This window comes from Lissotriton vulgaris, chromosome 3_1 (genome assembly GCF_964263255.1).
Source record: "Lissotriton vulgaris chromosome 3_1, aLisVul1.2, whole genome shotgun sequence".
NCBI classification, from domain to species: domain Eukaryota; kingdom Metazoa; phylum Chordata; class Amphibia; order Caudata; family Salamandridae; genus Lissotriton; species Lissotriton vulgaris.
Genome location: NC_141689.1, coordinates 630,520,619 through 630,535,716, shown reverse-complemented (window position 1 = coordinate 630,535,716; position 15,098 = coordinate 630,520,619). Strand labels below are relative to the sequence as shown.

General features: G+C 45.2%; 1 protein-coding gene across 1 annotated transcript in view; it reads right to left on the bottom strand.

The window, feature by feature from the left end:
• SLF1 (SMC5/6 complex localization factor 1) overlaps window positions 1-15,098 on the bottom strand; it is a 754,058-nt gene that overhangs the window by 450,885 nt on the left and 288,075 nt on the right. Inside the window, exon 7 of the mRNA XM_086960920.1 lies at window positions 10,250-10,306. Coding sequence (XP_086817046.1) covers window positions 10,250-10,306 — 57 coding nt within the window. The remainder of the gene's footprint in view (window positions 1-10,249; window positions 10,307-15,098) is intronic.

The window sequence follows — 15,098 nt, the reverse complement described above, 5'->3', positions numbered from 1 at the left end:
TCTGTTTGTTGTAATTGACCTCCATTCCTGATAAAATAGAGCCAGATAATGGTTTTAGGAGCTTGAACAAGTGGTGGGCGTTTTGTTGAAGTCTCTGTCTTCTACTAGGCTGTTGAGATTTGCCTCTTGCCGAAGACTTTCCTCTTGCTTGCTGATGATACGAGGTACTTGAGGATCGAAACTGCTGACCACTTGAGAACTGGCGATATCCCTGCTGATTGTAAAGTTGATATCTGCCAGATTGATATGTGGGCCTTTGATTATACTTTCCTCTAGACACTCTCCTTCAAAAGGACTGAAATCTGCCCTGTTCTAGAGAGCCCAATTACCGCGCAGTATCAGTGTAAGCCTTGATGCCTTGAAGGGCCTCATTTATGTGCTTTCCGAACAGATTTTCTCCGTTGGCAAGTCAATTATTTTCGCTTGAACTTCTGGTCTAAACGAAGTGTCTTTAAGCCACCCCTGTCTTCGCAGTGCTATCGCCGCTGCCATTTGTCTGTACGAAAGGGAAGACATATCTATTGCTATATCTATAGATTCAGATGTCGCTCTGGAACCATCACAGATTAAGGCGGATGCCTCTTCCTTCTTATCCTCTGGCAAATCTGACTGCAATGGAGCTATATCCGACCACATTTGCGATTGTATCTACCGAGGAGGGCTAACGCATTGGAAGCTCTAATAGTGGCTGCTGCCATCACAGCAAAACGCTTCCCCGCACCATCCATTGGTCTTCCCTCCTTGTCTGGAGGGGCAGCAGTTGTTGAGACTGGATTCTTTCAATTGTGTTGTGCTGCCTGCATTACCACTGACTCTGGCCGTGGATGCCCAATTAAACATGCAGGAGAGGATTCTGGTGCCCTATACTTTTTTCTATCCTAGGCACAGAGGCTGCGACGGTAGCTGGATTTTTCATCAGTTTCAAACCTTCATTCCAAATGAAGTCTATAATTGGGATTGCTCAGATAGATTTTCAAGACTCCTCTTTGAAATCGTAAAGAAAACATTCTGCTTCTCGGACCGGAAGTGGGAGTTCAAATCTTTTCGAGGCCTTTTCCACATAATATCATGGAATCCTCCAATATCCTGAGGAGGGGAATGTGCTGGAGAAGGCGATGGAGACGGCGTAGTAGGGATAATATATTGATCCCATTCTATCCCAACTGGACTTCACTGAAGAAGCTCCCCTTCTTCTAGTTGATCTCCGTCACTGTCCATTAAATCATCTCTAATTGTACTAATTGGGGGTGATTGCATTTTTTTAATTGAAGGTGTAGGTGGAGGCGGGGGTTGAGCCACCTGAACTTTAACTGAACTTGATACAGGCTGTGAGGCTGGACCGTTAGCCTCTGGGAATCAACGATAGTAGTCGTTAATCATATGGCGAAGATCCGTTACAAGAGAAATTGGCATGGAAACAGTTTCCTCTCTCTCCTCCTGCTGTACTTCTTCCTCCTTCTCATAATCATAAGACTGCTGAAATGACTCGTATCTCTTTTCAGTCACTGGACGGTCCTGAAAAGAAAACACTTCCTGAACTTCCTGGTACTTATCATCGTCAGTGTCCTGACTTTTTATTTGAAGTTGGGAAGGACTATAAGCCACTTCAGATTCCTCATCCTCTGACTGCATCTCCAACAGATTTGATGGTGGCAGCGGTGAAATCTTAGTCCAGCTAGTAAAATACGCAGATTTCATCGCCGTCAACGAGCCCGTTGACGCTGGACAGGACTTTAAAGATATGGATGGCTTCGTCTTCGGAGACTTAAAAGGTGCGCTGACAGGGCTCCCGTCGACAATGTTCCCATCGACGAAATTAAAATTATCGTCGTCGATATTGTCGACGTCAATGGAGCAGTCGACGAAGATGCCGTTGACGAGGCCGTCGTCGACGTTGTTGTCGACGGTGTCGACGCTGATCTTCCCGTCGACGGGATCGTCGACGAACGCTTCTTCGAAGATGTTGTCTTCGTAGTCGACATGGCTGTCGTCGTCGATATGGTCATCGTCGGCGAAGTCGTCATCGACGGTGTCGGCGCCGTTTTCACAGGAAACTCCTACCTTAGACGAAGGAGCAGAAGACACCTACCTTGAAACAGATTACTTTTTAAAGGGAGTTTGAGGTAAAGAAGATGAAGAAGCTTCTTTTTCTTTGGTCTTTTGCTTTTTTGGATCTATTTTTTCCTCAGGAGCCGAGGACTTCCTCTTCTTTGAAGATTGAGAATCAACCTCTTCCTCAGAGTCTGAATCTGAAGTGGCCTTCTTCTTTTGAAGCCATAATATTAGACGTGCATCCCTGTCTCTCAAGGTTTTAGCTGAGACGGTTCTACAGTGCTTGCAGTCCTTAGGGACATGTTTAGGGTGGAGGCAGTACAAACAGTCCTTATGTGGATCCTCAGAATATAGCCTAGGTTTTCCACAGGATCTGAAGGGCCTGAAATGCCTCTTTTTAGAGCTTTCAACCATTTTAGGTAAAGTAAGTAACACAATACCTTAATCCAGTAGAAAGAAACTTTCAGATGAAAAGGTGAAAAGTTCAGAGGAACAAAACTGAGCAGAGCTCAGGGAGACTCCTCACACGAAGGCGGTTGGAAATCTGAGGTATGATGGCTCTGCTGGGGAGTGTGATGTCAGGGCTGGCAAATGATTGGCTGAGTTTTGGATCAAATCATGATGAGGTTTGGCTACCAAATATTATGGTTCCTTATGGGACTTTCTATGCAGTTTTTACTCTATGATACTGCTATGGTCATTCTGTTACTGTGAGACTCCCACTATGTCGACGGGGAAGATACAAGCATGTGAATCTATGAAAGATTCAATACTGGAGAATCAGAACTGTCTTACCAGCATTCACAGTAAGAGAAATACTTCAGAGGTAACATGAATCCAGCATGGCACCAGGAATGATGAGGTGATACTCCCCCCACCACATGTGTCTCAAACAAAGATGCGAGAATGGTTCGAAGATGCTTGTTTCTGCATTGTAATTTCAGACGTCACGTGCATGCAATGAGGCATGTAGTTTTTAGTCGATCAAAACAAAATCTTGGTGTGAGTTTGCTGTTCTTCCATAAACTATGATAAAAATCAAACATAGATACTTGGCATACTGCTAACCATAAACTGCACACTGTGATTCAGTTCTACAACCCACATGTAGCACCATCTGGAAATATGAAAACTTGTCAGTTCACACAACAAACGTTCACTGTGAAGTGGGAGCACCGACAAATAACCTTGCCCAGCGCAGAACATAATGAGAATGTGAATCGCTGGTGTTCCGTCGTTATGTGTTTAACGCCTGCTTGTGCCCCCCCTCCTCACATGTGCGCATGCATTTTATCATAAGCATGCACTCTATGCATTTTGTAAACAACTGGTAATACTAAGCTCCACTGTGTTCCTCAGCGCCAAACAAACCTGGTGACACTTAAGAAAGAACATCATTGGGTGGCTCCAGGTGCATGATACACTAAACGTTGCACAGCACACGTCATACGTTAGCAACAGGGAGTCACAGTTGCTCATGAAGCAGCTCCTTCACACACCCACACAGCAACACCCACTGTACCTGATCTCATAATGCACAAGCATTGAAAATGCTACAATCTCGCCTTTGACTAAGTAAAAGCCATTTGCTTTGCTAATGGTATTGGATAGGAAAGCAAATGGCTTTAACTTAATGAAAGGTGGCACCTAATGTTAATGACAATCAGTGTCATTCAGTCAGTGTCAGTCAGTCAGTTTCAGTCAGTCAGTCATTGTCAGTCATTGCCAGTCAGTCAGTGTTAATCAGTCAGTCAGTGTCAGTCAGTCAGTTTCAGTCAGTGTCAGTCAGTCAGTTTCAGTCAGAGTCAGACACAGTCAGTGTCAGACAGTCAGTCAGTGTCAGTCAGTCAGTCAGTGTCAGTCAGTCAGTGTCAGTGTCAGTCAGTCAGTGTCAGCCAGTCAGTGTCAGCCAGTCAGTGTCAGTCAGTCAGTGTCAGACAGTCAGTGTCAGACAGTCAGTGTCAGACAGTCAGTGTCAGTCAGTAAGTCAGTCAATCAGTGTCAGTCAGTCAGTGTCAGTCAATCACTGTCAGTCAGTCAGTCAGTCAGTGTCACCTAGAGCAGCTCCGCTGACCTGGTTCTCTGGCTCTAAAGCAGCTCTGCTGACCTAGTTCTCTGGCTCTAAAGCAGCTCTGCTGACCTAGTTCTCTGGCTCTAAAGCAGCTCTGCTGACCTGGTTATCTCCCTCTAAAGCAGCTCTGCTGACCTGTTTTCTCTGGCTCTGCAGCAGCTCTGCTGACCTGGTTCTTGGGCTCTAGAGCAGCTCTGCTGACCTGGTTCTCTGGCTCTAAAGCAGCTCTGCTGACCTGGTTCTATGGCTCTAAAGCAGCTCTGCTTACCTGGTTCTCTGGCTCTAGAGCAGCTCTGCTGACTTGGTTCTCTGGCTCTAAAGTAGCCCTGCTGACCTGGTTCTCTCCCTCTGAAGCAGCTCTGCTGACCTGGTTCTATGGCTCTAAAGCAGCTCTGCTTACCTGGTTCTCTGGCTCTAGAGCAGCTCTGCTGACTTGGTTCTCTGGCTCTACAGCAGCTCTGCTGACCTGGTTCTCTGGCTCTAGAACAGCTCTGCTGCCCTGGTTCTCTGGCTCTAAAGTAGCCCTGCTGACCTGGTTCTCTCCCTCTGAAGCAGCTCTGCTGACCTGTTTTCTCTGGCTCTACAACAGCTCTGCTGACCTGGTTCTCTGCCTCTAGAGGAGCTCTGCTGATCTGATTCTTAGGCTCTAGAGCAGCTCTGCTGACCTGGTTCTCTGGCTCTAAAGCAGCTCTGCTGACCGGGTTTCTCTGGCTTTACAGCAGCTCTGCCGACCTGGTTCTCTGGCTCTAAAATGGCTACACTGACCTGGTTCTATGGCTCTAAAGCAGCTCTACTGACCTGGTTCTCTGGCTCTAGAGCAGCTCTGCTGACCTGGTTCTTAGGCTCTAGAGCAGCTCTGCTGACCTGGTTCTCTGGCTCTAAAATGGCTCCGCTGACCTGGTACTCTGGTTCTAAAGCAGCTCTGCTGACCGGGTTTCTCTGGCTTTACAGCAGCTCTGCTGACCTGGTTCTATGGCTCTAAAGCACCTCTGCTGACCTGGTTCTCTGGCTCTAGAGCAGCTCTGCTGACCTGGTTCTTAGGCTCTAGAGCAGCTTTCCTGACCTGGTCCTCCGGCTCTACAATGGCTCTGCTGGCCTGGTTCTCTAGCTCTAAAGCAGCTCTGCTGACCTATTCTATGGCTCTAAAGCAGCTCTGCTGACTTTGTTCTCTGGCTCTAAAGCAACTCTGCTGACCTGGTTCTATGGCTCTAAATCAGCTTTGCTGAACTGGTTCTCTGGTTTTAGAGTAGCTCTGCTGCCCTGGGTCTCTGGCTCTAAAGTAGCTCTGTAGCAGGGTTTCCGTTCTCCCACAGAACTGTGCACAGAGATCTAGAACCTGGGTGAGTTAGAGTGACCCACAACTCACCTTTGTTTCAGAAATCCCCTTACCAAGCTAGCTACAGTGTCTCATCGGTAGTATTAACTTACCAATGACTTAGACAATCCAGAACATGAACTTAGAGTACCTCAGGTATCGTGGAACACATGAACACTCTTTCGTTATATTATCATTCCAAACCGAAACTGGGAGGCAAAGAATACACGTGCAAGTTTGAAATGTTTATTTTTCAATGCAGCATTCTCAAACGCAGTATCTTGTATAATATCAACATACATATTACAAAAATCAGAGTCAGCAGCATAGTCACTAATCCATAGTAAGCAAAAGGTGATAGCATGTTATGATGCAAAATGTATAGAATTCTGTATCACCTATATTTCGCGCACCCTATTTAGCATATTATATTATATCTAAGAAGGTCTCATTTGGGTTCTTAGCAGGGCGGACCCATACCTCTAATTCTCAGCAGGAGGAGATCACATCAACAGCTACCAGCTCTCTGCATGCTCAGCATCAAGTGTGTTGATTCATTCCCTGTAACTGTATCTTAAACTCACGTAGAGCCCAATGTTGGCAGCAACATTATTTGTGTTATGTCTAACGTGGTGCGAGGATCAGGCCTTCAGCAACCTTGTGTTAGGTTATTCTTAGAGTGTGCAGTTCTCGGTGTACAGACAGTTGTACCAAGTGTACCAAGCACGACTGATACTAGAGCAAATAACATATTATTCTCAAATAAATCACATCTTTCGTCTGGGTTGAAAGCTACAATAACAATTAGGTGTCGTGTGCAAACTCAAGATGGAAGAAAATATTGCGTTTAAACATTTAATAAGCACATGCTAACTTAACACAATATATAGGAACGTAGTAACCATATGACAGCTCTGCTGACCTAGTACTCTGCGTATAGTGAGAGCTCTGCTGACCTGGTTCTCTGGCTCTAAAGCAGCTCTGCTGACCTGGTTCTCTGGCTCTAAAGCAGCTCTGCTGACCTGGTTCTCTCCCTCTAAAGGAACTATGCTGACCTGGTTTCTCTGCCTCTAGAGTAGCTCTGCTGACCTGGTTCTCTGGCTCTAGAGCAGCTCTGCTGACCTGGTTCTCTGGCGCTACAACGGCTCTGCTGACCTGGTTCTCTGGCTCTACAACAACTCTGCTGACCTGGTTCTCTGGCTCTAAAGCAGCTCTGCTGACCTGGTTCTATGGCTCTAAATCAGCTCTGCTGATCTGATTCTCTGGTTCTAGAGCAGCTCTGCTGCCGTGGTTCTCTGGCTCTAAAGCAGCTCTTCTGGCCTGGTTCTCTGCCTCTAGAGCAGCTCTGCTGACCTAGTTCTCTGGCTCTAAAGCAGCTCTGATGACCTAGTTCTCTGGCTCTAAAGGCTCTGACCATTCAAACAAACCTCTGTAGTCCAACCCCGCCTCAAACGAAATATACTCGTCAGATCATCATAATGTGGAAATGAATGCATGAATAGATTGCTTTAAAAAGCTAAACACCAGAGAGTAAGGTGCGTTGATGATGCAGCAGAATTCCACATTTTCCGAGGGTGGGGGGCATAAGCAGGAGAGGCTGTCAGCAGCTATTACCAGCGTGTGGACGGCACTGCAAATTAGAAAAAAAAGTGCTTCGAGTTCTTTAAAGGAAAGAGTGTTAATCCGCCCGTAAATGATCCAATCTCAGTGGGCGTGCCTAAAAGGAGACAGGGTGGCAACAAGGAATGATTGGCATGCCTTCAGTTCAATCATTACACTGCTTTACACAAATTTGGGAACGCCAAACAACGCGCACAAATCAAAGCTGAAGGCAGAGCTGGGACGAGGCTTCTGGAATCGTATCGATTCCAAGAAGTCTCGTATGACGAGAGCAGCGCATGCGCTGATGACGTCAGGCCGAGACCTAAAAATTGAAGGCTTGCGCTTCAGATTTGAACGAAGGCACATCGCGTGTTAAGGTAACGGTTTCAGTAATGACAGCCCAAGGCCAGGCATTGATGTCTGTAAAGCCAGCCAACAAGCTGAAATAAGATGCTGGGCACAAATCTTCCTTGTAAACACTGCCAACTTCCGACCAACTCTAGCAGATTTTGCCACACGAACGATGATAAGTCCCAAAATACATCAGGTTGCTGAAAAAGTTCAGTTGTCACCATAGTATGAAATCCAAACATGAAGCCACCCTGGCTGGGGCCATCCAATGTAGAGGACGTTGGTGGGGCTGCCAGGCATTCTGATGTTTGTTACAGGCTCCTTAGGTTTCCTTACATAGTTTCTTTTGAGTAGTTCCTTGAATAGTTACTTCACACCACTTTGCACAAGTAGTTTCTATAGTTCTTGCTCCCAAATTGTCACCCAAAGTTTTGTAATAAAAGACTGGTAACTGAGGTTTAGTGTTAGATGAGTTATTCAGTCTTAGATGAAGGTAAGTACATCCATAGCGTGGTCCAGGGATGCCGCTAGAAGAAATTTAGAAATGTCTTTTGGGATTTAGTGTTTGTACTGTGGAGCTCCAAACTGATGCCACTCGGCTCTGGAAATGATGTGCAGTGACTATATAGGCGCCACTCCCGCAACTGCGGATGTAAGTCGATTTAGAGGCTTTCCATTCCTCCAGACGTACAGACCCAACAACAAATTGGCATTGACCAGTGTGCAGATTCCTACACGTGGGATCTTATTAAGGGGTAGAACTGAATTCACAGAAAGGGGAGGATGAGAGTGTTGGTGAGGATTCTGTGGTTAGGCAGAGTCTAACCACAGAGCATTACCGAAGTAAGTATCTTGTTGTTCTGTTAGAGACTACTAACCGAAGAGTTCTCACCTTTTGAATAGATACTATAGCAGTACCTATTAGGAGGTGGGTCTATGAATTGGCTCAAACCAAGAAGCCCTGCAGGACTGAGTGGGTGAAATGCCCTTCTTGGCAGAGCTGGCTGTCCAGACAGTACTGCCTGCCCAAGCAGTATTGATTGAACGTATAGAGATATGCCCATGTAGCTGCCTGGCAGATGCCCAGGACAGACACTCCAGGAGCTTGGTTGTTGTTCCTGCGTAGAGGGCGGTTCCGTAGTCCAGCCTGCTGGTGACGAGGGCCTGGGTGACTTTTTTCTCGTTTCGGAGGGGATCCACTTGAAAATTGTGCGGAGCATTCGGAGGGTGTTGAAGCAGGATGTGGAAACGGTGTTGACCTGCTTGGTCATGGAGAGGGTGGAGTCGAGGATGACCCCCAGGTTGCGTGCGTGGTTGGTGGGTGCTGGGGCTGTTCCTAGCGAGGTGAGCCACCAGGAGTCGTCCCAGGCATAGGGGGTTGAGCCGAGGATGAGGACCTCTGTCTTATCAGAATTCAGCTTCAGCCTGCTGTCCTTCATCCATTCGACGACGGCTTTCATTCCCCTGTGGAGGTTGTCTTTGGCGGAGAGAGTGTCTTCGGTGAGGGAGATGATCAGCTGGGTGTCGTTGGCGTAGGAGATGATGTTGAGGCTGTGCTGGAGGGCGACGTGGGCGAGTGGAGCTATGTAGATATTGAACAGCGTTGGGCTGAGAGAGGATCCTTGTAGTACGCCGCAGATGATCTCGGTGGTCATGGAGCGGAAGGGTGGGAGGCGGACGCTCTGGGTTCTGCCGGAGAGGAAGGAGGTGGTCCATGCTAGGGCCTCCTCTTGGATTCCGGTGTTGTGGAGGCGCGTTGTTAGGGTGCAGTGGCAGACCGCGTTGAATGCGGCTGAAAGGTCCAGAAAGATGACGGCGGCTGTTTCACCTTTGTCCATCAGGGTCATGATGTCGTCGGTGGCGGCGATGAGGGCGGTTTCGGTGCTGTGGTTGCTGCGGAACTCGGACTGGGATGGGTTCTGCATTAAGTTTAACCACTGGGAATAGCTTGGGGTAGCATCTCAACCCACTGTCTTGGGTTGCTTGTGTTCCAGCTTGGAAAGGACCTGGCTTGTCAGTTCAGGATGGACTGTTCCTATTGGAGCAGGGTCAAGATTCATTTGCATATAGCTCGGTCTAATCTGAGGTGGCATGGTGGGCAAAAGATCGATGGATTGGAATGCTACCTGAGTTATTGCAAGCATCCTCCCATCACTTTCGTGTTTTTCACAGTTGAGAATGTGTCACTTAGAAACGGACTGGTGGATGAGCCTCTTGTAGAAATACATTTACAATTTCTCTTACCTCCTTCTGCGGAAATGAATTCGGTTTGCGACACACCCTATGCTTTCAAAGACGCTCAATGTATTGAGCACTCAGAATACTGGCAAACATGGAGATTACAAATTCTTAAGAACTTAAAGCAAATACATAAACTCTTGAATTGCTAAAAACATTAATAGGTACTGATACTGTTTGTGTATACAAGGGTGCAACAGCAGAAAATATTAGGAAATAAGTAAAATAAACATGCTAAAATCATGTCATCAACACTAACAGGCCTTATCGGTGAATGAGCACTTAAAACACAAATCATACAACATTTGTAAAGACTGTAGAAGTCATATATATATATATATATATATATATATATATATATATATTCATAACCCACGCACGAAGATGCTCTGCCAGCTTCTACCCCGCCCTGTGGTTGTAATATTTCCCCCATTTCTTCCTCTGCAAGAAAACTATGCTAACTAATTTGCTCGTTAGAGGGTTCAATGTTTCTGCACCACTTAGCACTTTGAGTTTCAACAGGCCCAGCTTGTTTCGAGCAAGTAATGTTTGATAGCTTGGTGGATTTTAGCAACATAAGTTAGCTGAATACATTCTAGTTCTCACCGTAGATATCTTACCTCAGGCAAGATTTCCTCCTGAGCAGTGCACAATTCTGAATACTTGTGGTGAATAGCCTATAAAAGGAATAATAAAATGAATTATAATTCCTAAACAGCAGACAAATATCATCCTTGATTTTAAGTACTTTGATATAGGCTCACTCACTGAAAAGTTAAAGGCAAAAGCAAATTCAATTTCATATTAAAAGCACCATTTAAAAGCAAAGCAAACATTCACTGTGTTGTATTAAAAGAACAGAGGTTGCAAGAAATGATATTATCAATGTCAAATAGGGCATAGACATTTTGAACAAGGGGGAACAAGAAGTACCAGGAATAATATCCTTTGCCTCTCTCTGCATTGGGCATCAAGCCAATCGCACCCTTTACAAGCAGAGTTTCAACTTCTCTGGCTAAGTTGGCATCAAGTACCACTGATGCATCTCAACAATCTGGTTGAACATGTAGAAGGGTGGTGTAAACGTTTAAGAATTTGAGGGACTCACTCATCCTAAGTAACTGCACGCCAGCAGGGCAGGTAAATCAGTATTCTGCTCCATATTGTCCTACAACAACGAGAGTGCTCATGGCAGAAACACACAGGATTATTTTAGCTCCATCCTGGCGTTCATGTAAGGTTTGAGCAAATCAAGTCTGAAAGAGAATGAAAGTCCCAGACCCAGCTAGATCTCACTTGCCATGTCCTAAAGTGTTTGTACAGCAGTCTGAGAGGTAAACCAGCATTACACAATCGCAGGGCCATCCTGGCTGAAGAAAAACTCTTTTGCTAAGAGCATCAATCTTGTATGCTCTAGGAGCAGCAGTACGGATCACATTAGGTTTTACTTTGACCTCCAAAGCCTGACTATATCAATGGCATTCTGATGTTCGCGGGCAGTCCTGTATGAGTATAACGAGACAGAAGTAAACTGTCTTCCTCCTCATTATCATCATCTTTGTTGTGGGGAACCTGTTCGAGCCACTGATCTGCACAGGAGCCAGACCCAAAAATGGATTCCAGCCTCAAATAGTAAAAGCGTCAAGGCAGTAGATTAATCCTTCAAAGTTAATGGTTGTGCTTTTTAATAGCACAAAATAAGTTGTGATCTTGATGAAGTCGGTTCTTGATCTAGCAATATAATCGGAGTGGAGTCTGAAGGCCACACCTTTGGAGCTAACGCTATCTCTGAGCTGGGCGCCACCGATGGGTCCTTCAACAGAGGAGTGAATGTGCAGCCTGTCATCAGCTGGGAGCCAGGTTGAAGCTGAACGGGATTAGATGGTGCCAGGGAACGACTGATCAGCAGACGTTCATCTGGAAGCCAGGCACGTCAATGGGGCCTGACGATCCCTCAGAAGGTCCCAGAACCATCCATATTAACTTGAAGCATTGCCTCTTTTAAAGGCCTCAATCACCTGGGACATTGGCAGTGGCCTGGAAAATTCAGGACGCATCAGCTCCAAACTTAGAATCATGTCCAAGTCGGATGATTAAGCCGGAATCTGAACCTTTGAATGCCAAATGTGCAAATTCTCCATAAAATCGGAACGGCAGGATGGGGTCGAGCTCTGCTTGGCTTTCTGCTTGTGTCAAGACTTAGCTTTCCACTTCATCTTGCACTCACTCAAGGAAGGTGAGCAGGAACTAACTTGAGTTCTCAAATGGGACCAGCTCCACTTAATATGGTCATAACGTAGTGTAGTGTAGTTCCTATATTCCCAATGGTCTCTGCACAATGGAATAATATATCCTATAGATGTGACGTAGGACTTAAGTCGACTAGGTCTCAATCGAATATATTAGACTTAATTGTGAGTGCCAGCTAGCTCAGAGGTCACTAGAAACTTTCTCGAATACACAAGAAGGGATTCGTTTCTGACAACCGCATAAACATGACAACTTTGTTTCCCCAAGATAAAACTGATCTTCAGAGTCGTGGAAACAATAGATAGATATTTTACTCAGTCAATAGTGCATGCTTCGTTTCATCACAGGTGCAGAGAAATAGAGGGACGGGCGTTTTCAATAAAAGTATTTATTGTACAGTCTTCTCTCTCATGCAAAAGAAATGAACTTCTACAATCATAATACTGGCTGTAAAGTATCATGCGTACAGCAAGAAGAGTATTATAAAATAATACTGTAAAAGAATGGTATGGTTTCTAAGCCATAAAATACATACATAAATAACAAAGACTAAAAGTACTCAACTAGTGCTTCTAAAATACGCCTACCCCAATGTACCTAACCTAAGTCTAGTACGAGGGAATAAGTAAATATGGGTTTAGTTTCTTAGCCAAGAATCTATCCAAGATTTCTCTTAGGGTCTAATCAGCTCCGTACCTTGTTTTTAGAATGAAGGTGGTCTGGTATCTCTGTCTTGGGTCTTGATTTCCCAACACCCGGTGAGGGGAGCTTGGAAACACTGGAGCTGGATTCTCAGCGAGAGAAAGGCAGCCTCTCTGTCACTGCGTCAGCTGGAGGGTCGGCTTCCTTCGGCACTTGCTGTAGCGAGATGCGTCGGGCAAGTAGATAGTCAAACTGCTCAAAACCCTGGTGTGTTTGCTAGGGCAAGTGTGGGCATATTTATACCTTGAAGGTGCCTGGTTTGACGTAAAGTCGGACATAATAACGTCACCAAAGAACCCCAAGGGAATGGTAGTTCTTTGAAAACGCCATGTTTTCTAGGACAAAACAATATTCAAGAAAGGGGATGTCCCTGACTGCTGAAGCAGAGTTTTCCAAGAAATTGCTGTGGCTTTTTGGAACTATTGGAAGTAGCCATGCTGTATTTGGACTGGATGGGTTACGTCTAAATATGGGTATGATTTCTATGCCTATATAAGGGTAATGTGAATTATACCTATATAAGGTCATGAATCGGGAAACTTACACTAGAGTCCTAAAACGCTATACAACAGAAGAGCTTGCCTTCATAGTTCCTGATAACGGGATGCATCATGAAAGATTTCTGCTGGCCGTTGACTCATATTTGGATGGCACCAAAGACATAAAAGGCGCTGGCTTTGACTGACAACTGCTACCTTCAGGTGCGGGAAGGCTTAAATTCTATTGTTTTAGTGGGAGATTGTCCTGCACACTGTCATGGGAGCATAGTTATGGATCCGCACTGAACGGTTTGGAAAAAGAAAAACAGGAATCAGTATAGGAAACAAAGGACTAATTACTGTTCAGAAATTTTATGTCAGAATGCATTGAGGAATTTGGATGAGATAAGAACAATATTGCGAGAAACTTGGTTGTTGGATGAGTGGGGAGTTAACCCTGCTTGAGCAACAGCCATAATCCCCATCAGGGTGAACAAATAAAGTTACTAAAACTAAATTAACCTGTGCTTAACCTTCTAGTAGCTTGGCACAAAAGCAGTCAGGCTTAACTCAGAGGCAATGTGTAATGTATGTATGCAGCACATAAACAGTAACAAAGTGAAATCACAACAAAATAAAAATCCCACACCAATTTTGAAAAAAAAAATTATTTGACAGCAAAATGACAAAAATAGCAATCAGAAGAATTGGAGTTATGAATTTTTAAAGTTTAAAGTTAAAAACTTGTAACTAAAAGATCAAAGTGCCAACAACAGACATCTATTTGCATGAGACCGGATCAAAGTCCAAAGTTACGGCCGACTGTGATGGAGTGTGAGTCAGATACAAAAAGTCGATTAGGCCCGGGCGGCGCTTACCTTTGGACATTAAAGAAATTTCGACAGCAATTGCTTGAGAAGGTAAAGTTCAGCAGGGCAAGGTTGTTGATGGTGTGTGAGGAGGAGGGGCAATTGCTGGAGAGCCGCTAAACAAAGTCGCAGTGAATATTTCTTTGCTCTGGCTTAGTATTTTTTCGAAAGTCAAAAATCTCCAGCAGGACTAGTCTGAAGACTGTAGCTGTGAGGGTTCCACGAGGCTGGATACCCCTTTGGCGAATTACAGCTAAATAGAATTTGCTGCTGTGGAGAATGTAATGGAAGTTGCTATGAAGTCAGGCTAAGCGGCTATGCGCCTTTGGCGGATAGACAAGCAGGTTGTCTCTGTCTCCTTTTGGCTATCAGGGCGCCTTTAGCACCACCACCAAGGGTCCAGGACTGGAGGAACACCACTTGAACGGTTAGGACTCACTCAGGCTGGGTCTAGGTGCGGGTTGAAGATGGTGGGAGCCTTGTCTGTCCCTGAGGCTCTGATCAGGAAGCCAACCAACTAGTCCTTGGAGTGACTCTGGTATTCCTGGTTTCAGCAGTAGAAAAGGGCTTTAAACAGCAATGCAGTCTTACCAGGTGCAGCAAAGCAGTCTTCTGAAGTACACAGCAGCAGGCAGTCATCTGAGAGGCCTTCTGTAGGTCCAGAAATTGAACTTATGAGTGAGTTTGAAGGCCCTATTTTTTTACGAGTTGCCTTCTTTGAAGTAGAAGTTTGTAGATAATTCCCTTTGAAATGCTTAAAGTTTACTTCCTCCCCTGCCCTGACTCCAGGATGTGTGAAGGCAGGGTACAGACTATTCAGCTGCAAGTGGCGCTGGGCATAGTCCTGCCTCCCCATCATGTCAGTGATGACCCATCCAAGCACACCTAATCTCTCTATTGTGTGGCTGTCTTGGAGGAATAAACAAAGTCCAGCTGCAAACTACAGCGAGTCATGTGACCCAGGAACAGGTTACAGGGACCAAATGGTTAGGGCAGGAAAATGTCAACTTTTTAAAAGTGGCATTTACAAATTTGTAACTTAAAATCCGACTTTACCATTAAAAAGAGTTTTAAATTACAATATCTCAGACACCAAACATGAAATATTTACCTGTTTTCAATCAAAAGTTAGCACTCATTAAATGTTATAATGCAACCCAATGATATCC